Genomic DNA, 14,402 nt, shown 5'->3' on the forward strand with positions numbered 1-14,402 from the left:
TGGCTGAAACTGGAAGTACAACAATTGAGATTAAAATATGTAGAAGAGTTGTTTCCAAGAGGCAAGAGCTGGACAGTGACGGTTCCTTCAGCTTCAGCGATGTGAACGGGGAGACGAAGGTGAAAAGCTAGGCGGGGGATAGACAAATATCTAAGAATTAACACATTATGTTCATGACCTATTTTAACAGCTGGACCTCCAAGACTAATAATGTCAGGGTCCCATTTCAGTTATTCCTTCTTTTCACTATTTGCTCTTCTCTGTCTCTGTTTTTTTTGTTGCTGTTGTTGTTTTTGGTTTTTTTTTTTTTCACCTGTGCTTCATGTAGTTTCTCTGTGGCTATGCATCCAGCACATTTGGCCAGTCGCCCACCCCCACACCAAAGGTAAACTGAATACATGAGTTCCTCTGTTGTATATTCACCTCTCCTTGGCAAGGATTTTGCTTTGCTCTGTTGGTTTATTCCTCTTCCTACACTATCTATAGAGGATCCATTTCAAGTGACTGATGTGATGGAGAACAATTTTATGGCTTGTGAATAGATGCTGTGACTGTGTCATTTATTTCTAGGATTCAACTCAGAAGAGCTTTGCAATGTTGGGAATTTGGTTTGGATAAAATCAGAACCAGCCCAAGCCAAAGCTTTGGGGTCTTTTTCTGATATCTGAATAATTTTAATTAACTTCAGATGTATCACTTGTGGAATTTGGCTGTTGTTTATCATGGTGCCACCATTGGCTTCAGACCTCCATCCAACCGAAAATCTGGTCCTGTTTTGCCCTTTTTGAAGCAGGAAGCTGACAATTCATGTGAGAAGACAGACTCCTGGATTGCATTTCTGGGTCACTTGGAAATGCCATCATTCTCAGTGTGAGGGTTGGGTCTTCTCCAGTCAGGGAAGAGCTGAAATCCAAGCCTTCAAAGACACAGCTAATATTGAATTTAATATTGAATTTTGCCATGATCACCAAACCAGCTGTTGGCACCTTTTTTAGCTCTCCTCTGTTGCATCTCATCTCCTGACTGGTTCTGATGGCTTCCCAAACCTTTCGTGCTATATATTTGGCCATAGGGTAGCATACTGTGTGCTAAAGGTTTTGTGACGTTAGCTTAGCGACTCCACTCACATTTCCACAGCCAACTCTCGATAGCCAGAGGATTATGAGATGGACCTGACTTTGAAAATCCAGATCCTTGCATGGGGCTGAATTTCAACCTTCCTACCTCTGCAGTGTCTCGGGGTGTTTGGACTTGGAATTCCAATGAGGGGCATCTGACCCAAAATGACCCAAAGCCATTCATTCTAGAGCTGAACTCCTTCCTCTTTGTATCACGATTGCAAATTTTTCAGATGGCAACATCTCATTGGACCCTGCTCTAGAGCTGTAGCAATGTCACATGACAAATTAGTCTTTCCTGAGTAAGGATATGGTGAGGTTAAGCCCAGGAGATACAGGAAAATGGGAGAAATAATGCTGAAGATTCCCATGAGTTTTATACTTGTCATTGTTGTTCTCATAATATATTCTTATGTTTTGTAGGTTTTCTAATGAATAATAACTGATTATATCTGTTAGACATGGAGGCAAGGGTGAAACAGCCAGGCTAAAAAAGATTTTCCAATTATATCAACATCAGTAAGTTTTGTAAAATGGGGGTTTAGCTCAAAATAGTGATGCTTGGCACTGTTATGCAGCCTATGCCAACTTTGCATCTGAAGGCACTTTCCAGACTGTACAGCCTTTAGGAAAGAGACTGTCTCTTCACTGCATGCCATTGCAGAACCCGCTGTGAGGGGAGCCTCAACCTTCAGTGGCCACTTGAGACCACCTCAGTCAAGCAAATAATAAGTGATAAACATATTTTTTCTCAGAATTCAGAAAAAAAGGCTGAGAAACAGCATATCATGTTGGCATGGCCCAGTTTAATGACCTTATAATCCTAAAAAGATGTGAGGATGGTCCTGTGTCCAGAACCTTTCCCCAGAGTATTGCTGGCGGTACATGCTTCTCTCTCCTCCCCTAACTCACCTTAATTAATTAATCTTTCTGAATTTCCACTGAAGCAGGTCGCCCTCTTCCTCGCAGACCTAGTGCTGAGTATGGCAATCCTGGTGCACCACGCAGCCTTCTCCTTAAAGTGAGAGGAGAAGGTGCAGAAGGTTCCCAGGAGTACCTCCTGTTGTTTCCTGCTCAGTGACATTTCTCTCTGCACTGGCTTTTCTCCTTGCTTCTGTTTACTTGGTTAGACTGTTACAAAGAACAAAACCCAGTGATTGTCCTGGCTGGAACTCTGGGACCATCTTATTTAACATAAGTTTGTGTCCACTGTAACCCACTGCAGATAGCTTGAACTGGTTATTGCTGTTTCAGCCCTGTACACATGATTATTACCTAAATGTGTCCAAGACACCAATAGAAGGAGCCTTCCAGTACCTGAAGGGGCCTACAAGGAAGCTGGGAAGAGATTTTCTGCAAGGGCCTGTACTGATAGGACAAGGGGTAATGGGTTTAAATTGAAAGCAGGAAGGTTTAAATTACATATCAGGAAGGAATTCTTCCTGGAGAGGGTGGTGAAACACTGGAACAGGTTGAACAGAGATGCTGTGGATGCCCCATCCCTGGAAGTGTCCAAGGCCAGGCTGGTGAGGCTTGGGGGCACCTGGTCTAGCAGAAGATGTCCCTGCCCATGGCAGGGGGGTTGGAACTAAATGATCTTTAAAGTCCCTTCCAACCGAAACCAGTCTGTGATTCTATGATCCTATGATTTTGTGATTCTATGAATAGGTCCCTAGAGACTTAACCGCTTCACAGAGATGCTGGGAAATGTCCTGATGCTCCAGCTGTGGGATCTCAGACACTCTATGCTGGCAGAACATCCCCTTGTGTCCCAATAATGATATTCTGCCTTGACTGTTTTTATGTTATCACAAGCAGCCACACACATCTCTGCAACTCTAAATCCAGACTGGCTGGAGGTGGCATTGAAGCACGTCTGAATGTCATGCTGGTCTGCACATCTTCCTGAACTTCTCTTTTGAGATGGTGCTTCTCTGTAAATCATGTAGTTCTCTTCCTTATTAAGCTCCTCTCCTTTTTTCCCTTGGGTGCTGAGCACAGGGCGAGAGATTACTTCGTGCCCCAATCTGGGCAACATGAACTGTGTGTCATGGGGAAGAATGAGCAGCATTCACAGGTGCTGTAACTATGAACACCAGTGAAGAGATAGTCTATGTCCCAAAGATGCTACAGTCTCAGAGTTTGAAAGCTACGACATGTCTGGGCAGGAGAAAAGCAGAATTTATTCAGCTCTTTCTCCTTCCGACTATGGGGACTGGGTCTGTTTTGAGATAAAAAACTCTCCTTCTCTGCAGTAAAACCTGTATTTTCAGTGCCTCGCTAGGCTGTGTTGGCAGGCTGCTCCACTAATTTTTGGGCCATTTTGTTGGAATAAAGGAAGGGGAGCCTCTCCCCGTGCTGGTGTTGAGGTGAGGCAGGAGGAACCACTTCAGTGGCATCGCCCTGTCCATGCGGAAGGAAGCTAATGCAAAGCCTGCTGTTCCATTGTGTATCTGAGAGCCCAGTTAGTGCCCGTAGGGCTGGTGCCCACAACCGAGAGGGGTCTGTGCACAGACATCAAACCCAGGAAGCATGTGAATGGATGCGATGGTGCAGTCTTGGCAGGAGGAGCTCAGACCGCTCTGACAATTTGGATAGCAAGACAAGCTGCTTCCTGGCTGCTGTCCCTTCCCTCCAGCCCTCTCAGTAAAAAGCTCTGAGGTGTATGGATGGAGATGGTACCACTGCTTTTTACCAGAGCTGGATGTGTGCAAGGAAGGAATGCAAGGCATCAGCAACCTAGACAGGCAGGTCTTGCTGTCTGGAAGCAAACCACTCATGCATTCCCTTGCACCCTTTCTACCACCACAGCTGAAAAATGACCTCTCCCAGCCAGGCCCAAACTGACAAACCTGGCTAATGTGCAGTTGCTTCCAACTGCCAGCCCTGCTACTGCATCTGTTGCTGCTCCTAACCCCTGTGACTATCCTTTCATATTGCATAGAAGTGACCCCTTGCACAAAATTAGCAAAGTGATTAATCAAAGCTATCCAAACTAGGATTCTTGCTGAAACAACTTAATTACTCTAGATTTTTTAACAATTAGTCCTTTGGTGGAGGACTTTGCTGGGAGAGATCCCTGATAGCCCCCTGCCAAGCTCTCCTGGACAAGCAGGCCGGGTTTTCTGGTGTGTACATGGGCTGGGTTTTCTCTTGTTGGAATTCCATGATGACTTTATGTTTGTGTTGATTAGGTATGTCTCATCACCACATGCAACTTGAGCTGTGCAAATTCCCTGCCTATGGCAAAGGGGGCTTGGACTAGATGGTCTTTAAAGTCCACTCCAACCCAAACCATTTGGTAATTCTAAATTCCTCAGTTTTGTGGGGTGGAGATGTTTTCTGACAGGATATTAGTGATGCACAATGAAGCAGAAGTAAATATTTTAGCAAAAGCAGAAATAAAACTCACCACCTTGCAAAACATAGCTGCAAGGGGGCACTTTGTGACTCCATGCATAACGACCACCTGCGAAGAACAGGATGTTTGGAGGCAACATGCATTAAAATCCTGCTGGAATCCTCCCTTTGGGAAATCCCTGGCCATCAGGTCGTGTCATGGTTTGCCCTGTTTTCAAACCAGAGGGAGCTGCATCCTGGTGTGCAGCTCTTCCTCCAACCCATCAACAGGACTCTCTGTCCCACAAAGGCTCCCTGAACACCAGACCCTACAAGACACGTAGCACCACTGTGACCGATGTGCGTTGAGCTCAGGTAAAGGTGACTGATGCACAAAATGAGCTGGGGGCTTCATTTAGTCTGAAGCTCCTTTAACAAGGATCTCCCAGGGGAGGGAGAGGGGCTGTTAAGGGAAACCTCTCCATTCTGCTTTAGAAACACTTGCCCCACCTGCCCTTAATAATTGGATTATTAATTTAATCAAGTGAGCTAAAAAAAGGCAAAATACTCAGAATCATCCTGATTCACCCTAAATACCCACCTCGTTTGTCTAATTAATATTATTTTCCAAACACAATTCCAATCTTCTCTGTAGTTCAGACTGAGGAATATAGGCCAGCAGTTTCTGGAGCTGTTGCAGACTGAAAGCACCCCTGGCTTATTTTTTACCCTACATGGGTCTCTGGTCATATACCCTGGGGAAACGAGGCTCAGCCTGAGATGAAGAACCACGTCAGTAGGGTTGGCATGACCCTGCTGCAACGCATGGAGTCAGGGAAGCCCCAGCTGTTCCTGAGGAGCATCACTGGGCAAATGCATCGCCCCAAGCTGCAATGCAGAGGTTTTTGATGGCCTGGAAGGGGATGTTTGCTCTCATGGGCAGATCCTCCCCACAGCTCTGCATAGGGAAGTTGAGATGGCCAGTCACACAGGGAGGCTCAAGCAGGAGAAATTAAATTATGGCACTTTTTCTCCCTGGATAGAGGCACATGGAGCAGGTTGGCAGAGTCTGGTCATTGCAAGCTCACTGTGTCTGCCCTGCCCCTCTCCTGCTGCAACACTCAACCTCCTCTGGCCCTGCTCCCTCCTCCAGCCCAGCCAGGGACGTGGCCAGAGGGGAAAGGCAGTGTTATCCTTTCATTTCCTGAGCCAGCTCCACTGCGGTTTTACAGGGAGCGGAGACGAGGAAGCGCTCGCCGACGCTCAGCAGCCAGTTCAAACGGTCCCTGGAGCTGTTGATGAGGACTCTCAGTGTGTGCCAGCCCTTTTTTGTCCGCTGCATCAAGCCCAATGAGTACAAGAAGCCGATGGTAAGTCCTGTTTTTCTGTCCTGGTTGCTTTTTGTATGGGAATGCCTGCAGGGTGTTGTGGTTTAGCCTCTTCTCAACACAAACCCAAAACACAGTCTGATACTGTGAAAAAATTAACTGTTCCACCCAAACCAGCGCACAGGGTCACTCTGCCCTGGAACCAATGGTGAAACTTGGGAGACAGTGGAGCTAGGATTGATCCTGAGTGCTTAGAAAACCAACCTGCAGCCCTTTCTGCAAGGAAGGGAGTCTCCAAAGGGTTGGCAGAATCAGGCACTTTCTTTACAAGCCAAGAGCACCCCAAAACTTTTTGCAGAAGGGAGCTCCTGCCCCTGACTTTCTTCCCAGGGATGACCTGAAGTAATTCACTCTGCCACCCCTTCCTCTATAGGAAATGCCCCTGAATTTCCATAGGGGGTAGGTGCCTCCCTACTAGAGGCTTAGGCCAAGCTGTAGGACCCTGAGGTAGGTCCTACTGCAGGGTGCAGTGTTTCCTAAAAGTGATCCCCTGCCCACACGTTTTCTGCAAAACTTTTGCTTCCAAATAATTTCACCCTGTTTCACTGCTGTTAGATCCTTTCAATTGTTTTTTTAGCACCAATTGTGAAACAACAATTCTAAGAGCAGAGAAAAAAGGATGCAAAATAGCACAGAGGAAAGGTGAGAGGAATTATTTGCTCTGATTCCCAGAGAGTTGATTCGAAAGAAACTAACACTTTGGGGACAAACTTTAAGTAGCGAATGAAAGGGAAGGAGGCATCTGTAGTTCCCCCTGACCACAAACTGCTCATGGAGGGGGACTCGGAATTTTGTAGTGAAAGGTAGATTATAAGGCAGGTGCTGAACGCCCCAATCCCACTGTCAGCACCTTGCAAGATTGGACCCCAGTGCTGTTAGCAATCACAGCTGCTCACCACTCTTAATAGTGACACTGCTTGGGGAGGAACAGCTTTATTTAATAATAATTTCAGCTATTTGTTTCTGTGAGTGATTTTGCCCATGCCTTTGCACTTCAGCAGCGGTTAATCTAGACGGAGCTGGCACGTTACCTAAAGTCAGCGTCTGGGAGCAAAGCTCAACCGAGTGCATTAAAGCATAAAACACTGAATTTCAGAGCTGTTATGTACAAATTGTGTTTGTTTGAAACTTATTTTTGCTGTTCGGTGAGACTAATATGATATGGGGTGAGAGATTTGGTGGCTCTCCCAGCGCCATTTACTGTGCCCTTATCCTGGTTTTAGTAAGCATAAAAAGGCACCTAATAGCACGTTAATGGAATACGTTGTGTTAATATTTAACATTGTCTGATCTGAGATTATCATCTGAGCCGAGATCAAACCAAGACCTTCTTTAGGAACATGGTCAGTGTCAAAAAATAGGTGTACATCCTGAACTGACGTTAACAAATTATTCCCAGTGCCCTGACTCTGAGCTGCTTTTACACCTAGATGTCTGTGATGCGGTCTGGCATTTCGTTCCCTGCACAGGAAATGTGTATTACATCGGCTCTTGCAAGCTCTAAGCCAGAATTTTCTGTCCACCCCATTTATCTACAAAACTTATGGTGGGACATAAAAACAGCTGCAAGTTTGAAAGAATGAGACAAAGAGAAATTAATCTCCCCATTAAAGTAATGAATGGATGAGCTAACACTGAGTCAGGGACTGTAGTGCTATGAGATATGAAATCTGATTTCTTGCTAAATTTATTTTTGGCCTTGGTTTAATAATACAAAGGGGAAAAATATATCATAGATAATTGGGACACAGCTATGCAGGATGACTGCAAAAGAGAACATTTTCTGGGAGTTCATTTTCTGTCCCTGGCTTTGAAGGAATGTGTACTGATAGTGATAGGAAATGGGATAGTGGGAAGTGAAAGGTCAGTGGAAAGTCCTGACTGTTTGTTACTTTATGTTATTTTAAAACTTTTGCTTCCTTCTGAAATGTGCTTTGAGTAAAAAAAAAAAATAGTTTGCATCAGGATGCTGGCTGGATTTCTCTGGGTCTGTACATCGTCCCATGCTGCTGTTTCTGGGCATTGCTGTGTTGTACTGGTTAGTCCAAGAGAAATGCATGGGATGAATTAGGTAACGAACCACGCAAAGAAAGTAAGACTGTCTCCAGCCATCTGTGTAACATGAATGCCTCATCAGGCCCTGATGCCAGGAAGCTCGCAGTAGCCCTTATGTACAATGAACTAACCCTACAGACTCTGGAGAGTTATTGACAAGACCACAACCGCTCACTTACCCTTCTGCTTCATGGCAGAGGGAGACCGGAAAACATACACCTCTCTCCTCTGCACCTTCCTTGTCCCCACTCCCCGCTTTAGACAGGGACAGCTTGAGACCAAATCTGGATGATGCTACTTTCTGCCTTTTCCTCGCTGATCCGTTGTCTTCTCCTGGGATCAGTATCTGTCTCACTTCACTCCAGCCCTTTCATGGCTAAATGACTGCTATGAGCTAGTCAAAAAGCTTCTTCAGGGATGGGGACATGAGTACATCCATAGGGCAGATCCTCCTGTCCCAGGAAACACAGCTGAGATACAGGGATATCTGAGATACAGATCACTTAAGGAAGAGCCTAGGTGACTCACATTTTAGATGCTCACATCTGTACATGCACAGATACTTGCATTTTAGACAGCCAAAAGGAGGGCAGATGAATAACACCATGGCAGTAACTCTGGCCCAGGCCAGGATTTACTGTCCCAATTTTCCTTGGTGTGCCAGCACCACACGACATCTGCCTTTATTTTACACTTGGGTTCAACACTTTCTGGATGCTCCCAGCAGACAACATCAGGCTGAAAGAGGATGCATTCAGGGGCTCCAGGATCATCCTCAATCCAGTAAAGCACCAAGCTGATGGCAAGGATTCTCCTGAACCTTTTTTCGCCTTAGCAGATCTGCCCATTGAGCAGCATCACTCCTTATCTACCCAGAGGTGCCCAAAACAAGGGAGAGCAACCAGGTTTATTAGCAAACATCTGCAAAGTCTGGGTTACTTACACCCGTTGTCTGGCCTTGCAACTGTCTGTGGCTTGTCAGGAGTGGTCATGGATGCTGGTCTGGTATTTGGCCTTTACCTAAACCCCTCAGCTGGTCTCAGTTCAGACCTGTTCATTTTAAGCTCCTTAGATGCTCTTTTGGGTACAGGGTAGTTTGATGATAACAGGCTTATCTCAGGGCCTTGGCACCTCTAAGGCTGCACGCTTCCTTTGTGTGACTTCAGTGTGTCACGTACCTAAATATGAACTGGTGTAGGCACCCTAAGACCTTTGAGCGCTGTTATGGTCCCCTGCCTGCAAAACGATACTGGCCTGCCCATACAGGAGTGCTGTGACCATGCTGGTGAATCTCAGAGTGGCAATCAAAAGTTAATGACCTTGAGTGGTCATTGCAAGTGTGACTGTATGGTTTGATCCTTGTAGATGCAGTGTCACTGCACATTTTTCCAAGGTGATGTTCACCGTTGCATCATGCTCTCGTGTTCTCCTCTCAGTCCTTTGTCTAATGTGTAGGACACATCCAGTGTCGCAAATGGGAATTAAAGAAATGGAATGAGTCTAACACACTAAGCAGATCAGGCCCCAAACAACCAATAGTCCTATAACCTTGAGTCCACCAAGACAAGGGTTTGGGTATGTGCCTGACTCAGTTGTCCCACACATCTTCAGACTCCCCACTCTCTCACAGCCCAGCGAGGCCAAGATGTGCAATCAAACCACTGTGTCCTCTAACCTCCCCAGCTGTTTGACCGGGAGTTGTGCGTCCGTCAGCTGAGGTACTCAGGGATGATGGAAACTATCCGGATCCGCCGGGCCGGCTACCCCATCCGTTACACATTTGTGGAGTTTGTGGACCGGTACCGGGTGCTCATGCCTGGGGTGAAGCCAGCATACAAGCAGGTGAGCAAATGCTCCCACAGGTAACGACTGCTCTCTGCTGGGCTCTCCGGATATGTTTATGGGGTGTGCATGCTATCCAAAAGCAGATATGTCATGTTTGATGCCCAGATGTTACAGTGGTGCCCTTGGCTTTCCAAGTGAAAGAAAAATGGTTGTGGGGCTGGCAGGGACAGGGAGCCATATTCAGCCTGTTCCTCTCCCTCACCTTAAATGTGGTGACAGCGAAGCCCTACGAATGTCATCAGCAGAAAACTGCTCAAATTTGGACCAGAAAGGGTGTCTGTTGGGCGTGGGAGGAGTGAAGCGTGAGGCTGGTCCTAGTGAATCCCACCCCCTCTCCCACCAGGGCGACCTGCGTGGGACATGCCAGCGTATTGCCGAAGCAGTGCTCGGGAAGGATGATGACTGGCAGATTGGCAAGACAAAGATATTCCTGAAGGTAGGTGTCTCTCCATGGTCTCCCTTCCATCTAGGACCCTTGCCTGTGAAGGAGTCTCCTACCATGCCCTTTTAATCACCAGACGTGGCCCTTACCCGTGGTCTCTGGGCTGGTATGGCAGGGGGTAGAACCTGGGCCAAGGTAGGATATTTGGGGCTGGTTTAGGAAGTGATGGGCAGGAAGAAGTCCTGACACCCTGCCAGCACTTATACCCACACAAACACAGAAATATCACACACAGCACACTGCCTTTTCCTCAACCTCATCTCCTGCCTTCAGGAGGCACAGCAGCTGGAGGGACGTCCATACAGAGCCCAGCAGAGAGAGGGACCGAGAGCACAACAGGCTCATTTTGCTTTCAGCATGTCCTTGCATGACCCAACACGTGCCGACAGCATCGGTCCCGCTGACACGGAGCAGCCCAGCATTGCAGGTCCCCTGCAGCCCCCTTCACACTCATTTCTCCTTACAACCCCATTCATGTGTTGCTCTGGAAAGAGGAGGCTGTGCTTCAGAACAGAATTTGCTTTTCTCCAGCAAAAACCTCAGCAGTAAACCCTGACTGCTTATATCTAAATTCAACCCCAACCCTACCGCCAGCGTAAAAACCCCCATCTCTTCCCTAGAAGCTGTTTCCACTAGTTGCTCTTTCCAGAGCCTGTTATCATGATCTCACAGCTGTCAGGGCAGGAAATGGAGAAATCGGGAGGCCCCGAGGGGCTGCGTGAGGTCGAGAAAAGCAGGAAATGTGTGGAGCTGCTTCTGCGGCACCCAGCACAGCACGGCAGGGCTCAGTGTGGCGTTGCCGGGAAGGACGGATGGTGTGGGAGGAATCAATAGGAAGCTTAGAGTGATGTATCTGAAAGCCTCAGGGCAAGGAAATTCAGTGTTTTGGGGAGTTGTTTTGTCCTTAGAGTGTGGAGGCCTTGGCTGGAGGGAGCGATGGGACCCAGGCAGCCTGGAGTTTGTTCCCAAGGCTCTCCAGTGCTCCCAGGAACTTCTTCCATGTCTGACAGCACTAAGAGTGAGCTCTGCGTGGAAGTGTAACATAATTGGGTTGTTATCAGACTGTAAAGTATTGCATATGTAGCTCTGGATGATCTGGTTCATGTGGGAACAAAGGCAGTAGATCACGAGGGTTTATGTTAGGATTTCCCCAGTGAGTAGGTGGGGTGATACTTGGGATGTAAAATGTCCCAAAAGTTTATTTTGGACATCTTCTTTGGGGCAGGGCCTTGTACCACCACCCCTCCTGGCACATGTCAGGCAGAATGGAGACCTTCACTCATGGGTGCTGTATTGTTTCATCCCACAGGACCACCACGACATGCTGCTGGAGATTGAGAGAGACAAAGCCATCACGGACAAAGTCATCCTCATCCAGAAGGTGGTCCGAGGGTTTAAAGACAGGTGAGTGTGAGCCCCACTGCCAGACAGGAGGTGGGCTATGTGGTGTGTTTCCCCCAGCAAACAGCTCCTGGAGAATGCATCACCCAGTGCTCACCCGACATGTCCTGCCTACAGCTGGGGAGGGGGGAGCCCTGATGTGTTGGCACTCAGGTGTCACAAGTATTGAAGGAAAACAGTAGAGGAAACAAGGGAAAGTCTGTAATAATCTTCCTCACACATGGACAGAATACGACCTCCTGTCCTTGTTCAGTGCTGTCTTCAGGGGAGCTGGTGTTTGTTATGGCAATGCAGCAATGGGACTCTGAGTCTGCTGAAGGCAACACTAAGCCTCCAGTCTGTGGGGAACCCCACAAGACTACACTGGGACCACTGGGTTGTCCACTATGACTAACGTTGCTCTCCTCAAAACCCAAGGGGTTCAGGACTCCTCGCTGTGCAACCCAGTTGCCAGAACTGGGAGGAGGGGAGGTAGGCTCAGGGGAGTTTATGGCACAGTTGTGCAAGAAGAGAGGGAGCCACAGCCAAGGACAAGCTTCACCGATGGAGGAGAGACAGTCCTTGGAGCTTTGTGATTTTTGACTGTCGGAACCATGGCTGTGACTCAGTTTGTGCCTTGGCTTTTGCAGAAAGGGCACATGCCAAATAACTCAGTAATCCTTCCCACAGTAATCCTAACAAGACCCCAAAGTACTTCCAACACGATTGTCCCCAAGGTGTCTACAGGTAGGTGGGATCAGGCCGGGCTAAGAGGGATGGGAGGAGCAGATATGGGTAACAGGGTGGTATTGCTGAAGTTTACTCTTGATCATTTGAGTGAGACTGAATAAGTTTGCAGGTGTTGGGATTGAAGCAGGGAGAGCAGGAACGGAAGAGATTTCAGATGAGAGGAGGATGCAGCAGGATGGGCAAAGGGGACCATTTTCAGTGTTTCCTGCTTTGCCCATTCCCATAACCTGGCAGAATCTTCTTGCAGACACTTATCAGAGACAGCTCCTACAGCTCTTTTTATGAAAGAAAGGAGGGTTGGGGAAGGAGACGTTTTCAGGCCAAAAATGCAGTGTTTACTCCACCTGGCTGCTCAGTTTCAAATCTCCAAAGAATGAGGCCCAGGAGATGATAACCTGCAGCCAAACTGCAGAGGCAAGTGACTGAAATGCCTTTGCAGGTCTAATTTCCTGAAAGTGAGAAATTCTGTCCTGATGATTCAGAGGTACTGGCGTGGACATAACTGCAGGAAGAACTACGGTGCTGTAAGTATGGGGGTGTTTCCTCACACATCTGCCTTCCTACTTCTCTCAGCTGGGACATGTGTAAGAGTTTCCTGGCTCAAAACACCCCACTGAGTGTAGGAGGGAGTGGGGTTGGCTTTCATCAGCTGGATCAATGAATGGAGGTTTGCTCTTGCTGCTTTGCCTTCTCATTGAAGAGAGCACCTGACCACCTTATATTTGTCCTTTCCCCGTGAGCTACATGTCCATAACATCAGCTGGCCACCTGGGGGTTCAAAAGTCTTCCCCTAGTTTTGCAGGAGACTGAAAATTCAAGAGCAATTTCCTCTGAAAAACAGATCCCATCTCTAAGTGAGACCATATCTGGGTTCCTCCTCAACCTAGGTCATGCCTCTCTTCTCTCCCTGTCCCAGCTGGCTCTGACCTAACAGTGGGTCATCTGGGAAGTGTGTTGGGGTCTAAAGTGTCTCAGTATCATCCTCCAAGCCTGCAGCTTGATAGAAATAGCCACTTCCAAGCTGTTCAGGATGTCTTCTGCTACAAAACAGCCATTCTGCTGTCAGGCAGGAGGTCTGCAGGTGATGGACCTCCAAGGGACCAACCCTCATGGATTGTGGCTGCCTTGAGGTGACTGACCAGACCTCCTGAGGCCTCTCAAGGGCAAAAAAATCTGTAGGATTCACTGCTTTTATCCTTCCTGGGCTTTGAATGAGTGCAGCAGCCAAAGGGCTTCATTTCTCCACCCTCTTGGAGAACCTCCCTCCTGAAGGCTCGTTCTGGTGGGGACTTTCAGCAGCTCTTATTTACAGCCGTGCAAGCAGGAGATTAGCGATGGAAATCTGCCTAGGGTGAGTGAACCCCTGGGCAGTGGGGTGGTTTCATCCTGCTCCCACTTGCAGATGCGGATTGGCTTCCTGAGACTGCAGGCCCTATATCGATCCCGCAAGCTCCACAAGCAGTACCACATGGCTCGCCGGCGGATCATCGAGTTTCAGGCACGATGCCGGGGCTACCTGGTCCGTAGGGCTTTCCGCCACCGCCTCTGGGCTGTCCTCACCGTCCAGGCGTACGCTCGGGGCATGATTGCCCGAAGGCTGTATAAACGCCTACGTGGGGAAGTAAGTACCATGGGAGAGAGGTCGGTCGTGGGAAACGGAGGTGGGGAGAGGGGAAATAAACATGCTTCTGCATCACATGCTCATGAGATTGGTATTCAAAGAGCAAAAAAAAATTCAAAAATAAGTAGAAGCCTCTTCAGAAGGTCTCTTGTGTTTATTTCCCCAGTATCATCGACGCCTGGAAGCAGAGAAACTTCGACTGGCAGAAGAGGAACGACTCCGAAAGGAGATGAGCGCCAAGAAAGCCAAAGAGGAAGCAGAAAAGAAGCACCAAGTACGTGAGAACTGATCTCTTTCTGTTGCTTTCCCTCTGTTTTCCAGGGACTGTTTTTGCTCTTCTGGGGGGGAATGTCAAAAATACTAAAGGATTTCTGCCATGCTTGAGCAGTTTGTATTTAATTTAGTAAAGCGCTCTGTACTTTAACGAGTTTGAAGCTGCTCCAGAATTTCTGATCTGCACAGGA

General features: G+C 47.8%; 1 protein-coding gene across 1 annotated transcript in view; it reads left to right on the forward strand.

Moving 5' to 3' along the window:
• Positions 1-14,402, forward strand: part of MYO7A (myosin VIIA) — a gene marked incomplete at its 3' end in the record, with an annotated part of 52,242 nt that overhangs the window by 26,775 nt on the left and 11,065 nt on the right. The window contains exons 15-21 of the mRNA XM_010156973.1: positions 5,690-5,827; positions 9,584-9,742; positions 10,089-10,181; positions 11,497-11,591; positions 12,757-12,841; positions 13,720-13,938; positions 14,105-14,212. Of these exons, the coding sequence (XP_010155275.1) occupies positions 5,690-5,827; positions 9,584-9,742; positions 10,089-10,181; positions 11,497-11,591; positions 12,757-12,841; positions 13,720-13,938; positions 14,105-14,212 (897 nt within the window). The remainder of the gene's footprint in view (positions 1-5,689; positions 5,828-9,583; positions 9,743-10,088; positions 10,182-11,496; positions 11,592-12,756; positions 12,842-13,719; positions 13,939-14,104; positions 14,213-14,402) is intronic.

This window comes from Eurypyga helias, unplaced genomic scaffold, assembly GCF_000690775.1.
Source record: "Eurypyga helias isolate BGI_N326 unplaced genomic scaffold, ASM69077v1 scaffold2668, whole genome shotgun sequence".
NCBI classification, from domain to species: Eukaryota; Metazoa; Chordata; class Aves; order Eurypygiformes; family Eurypygidae; genus Eurypyga; species Eurypyga helias.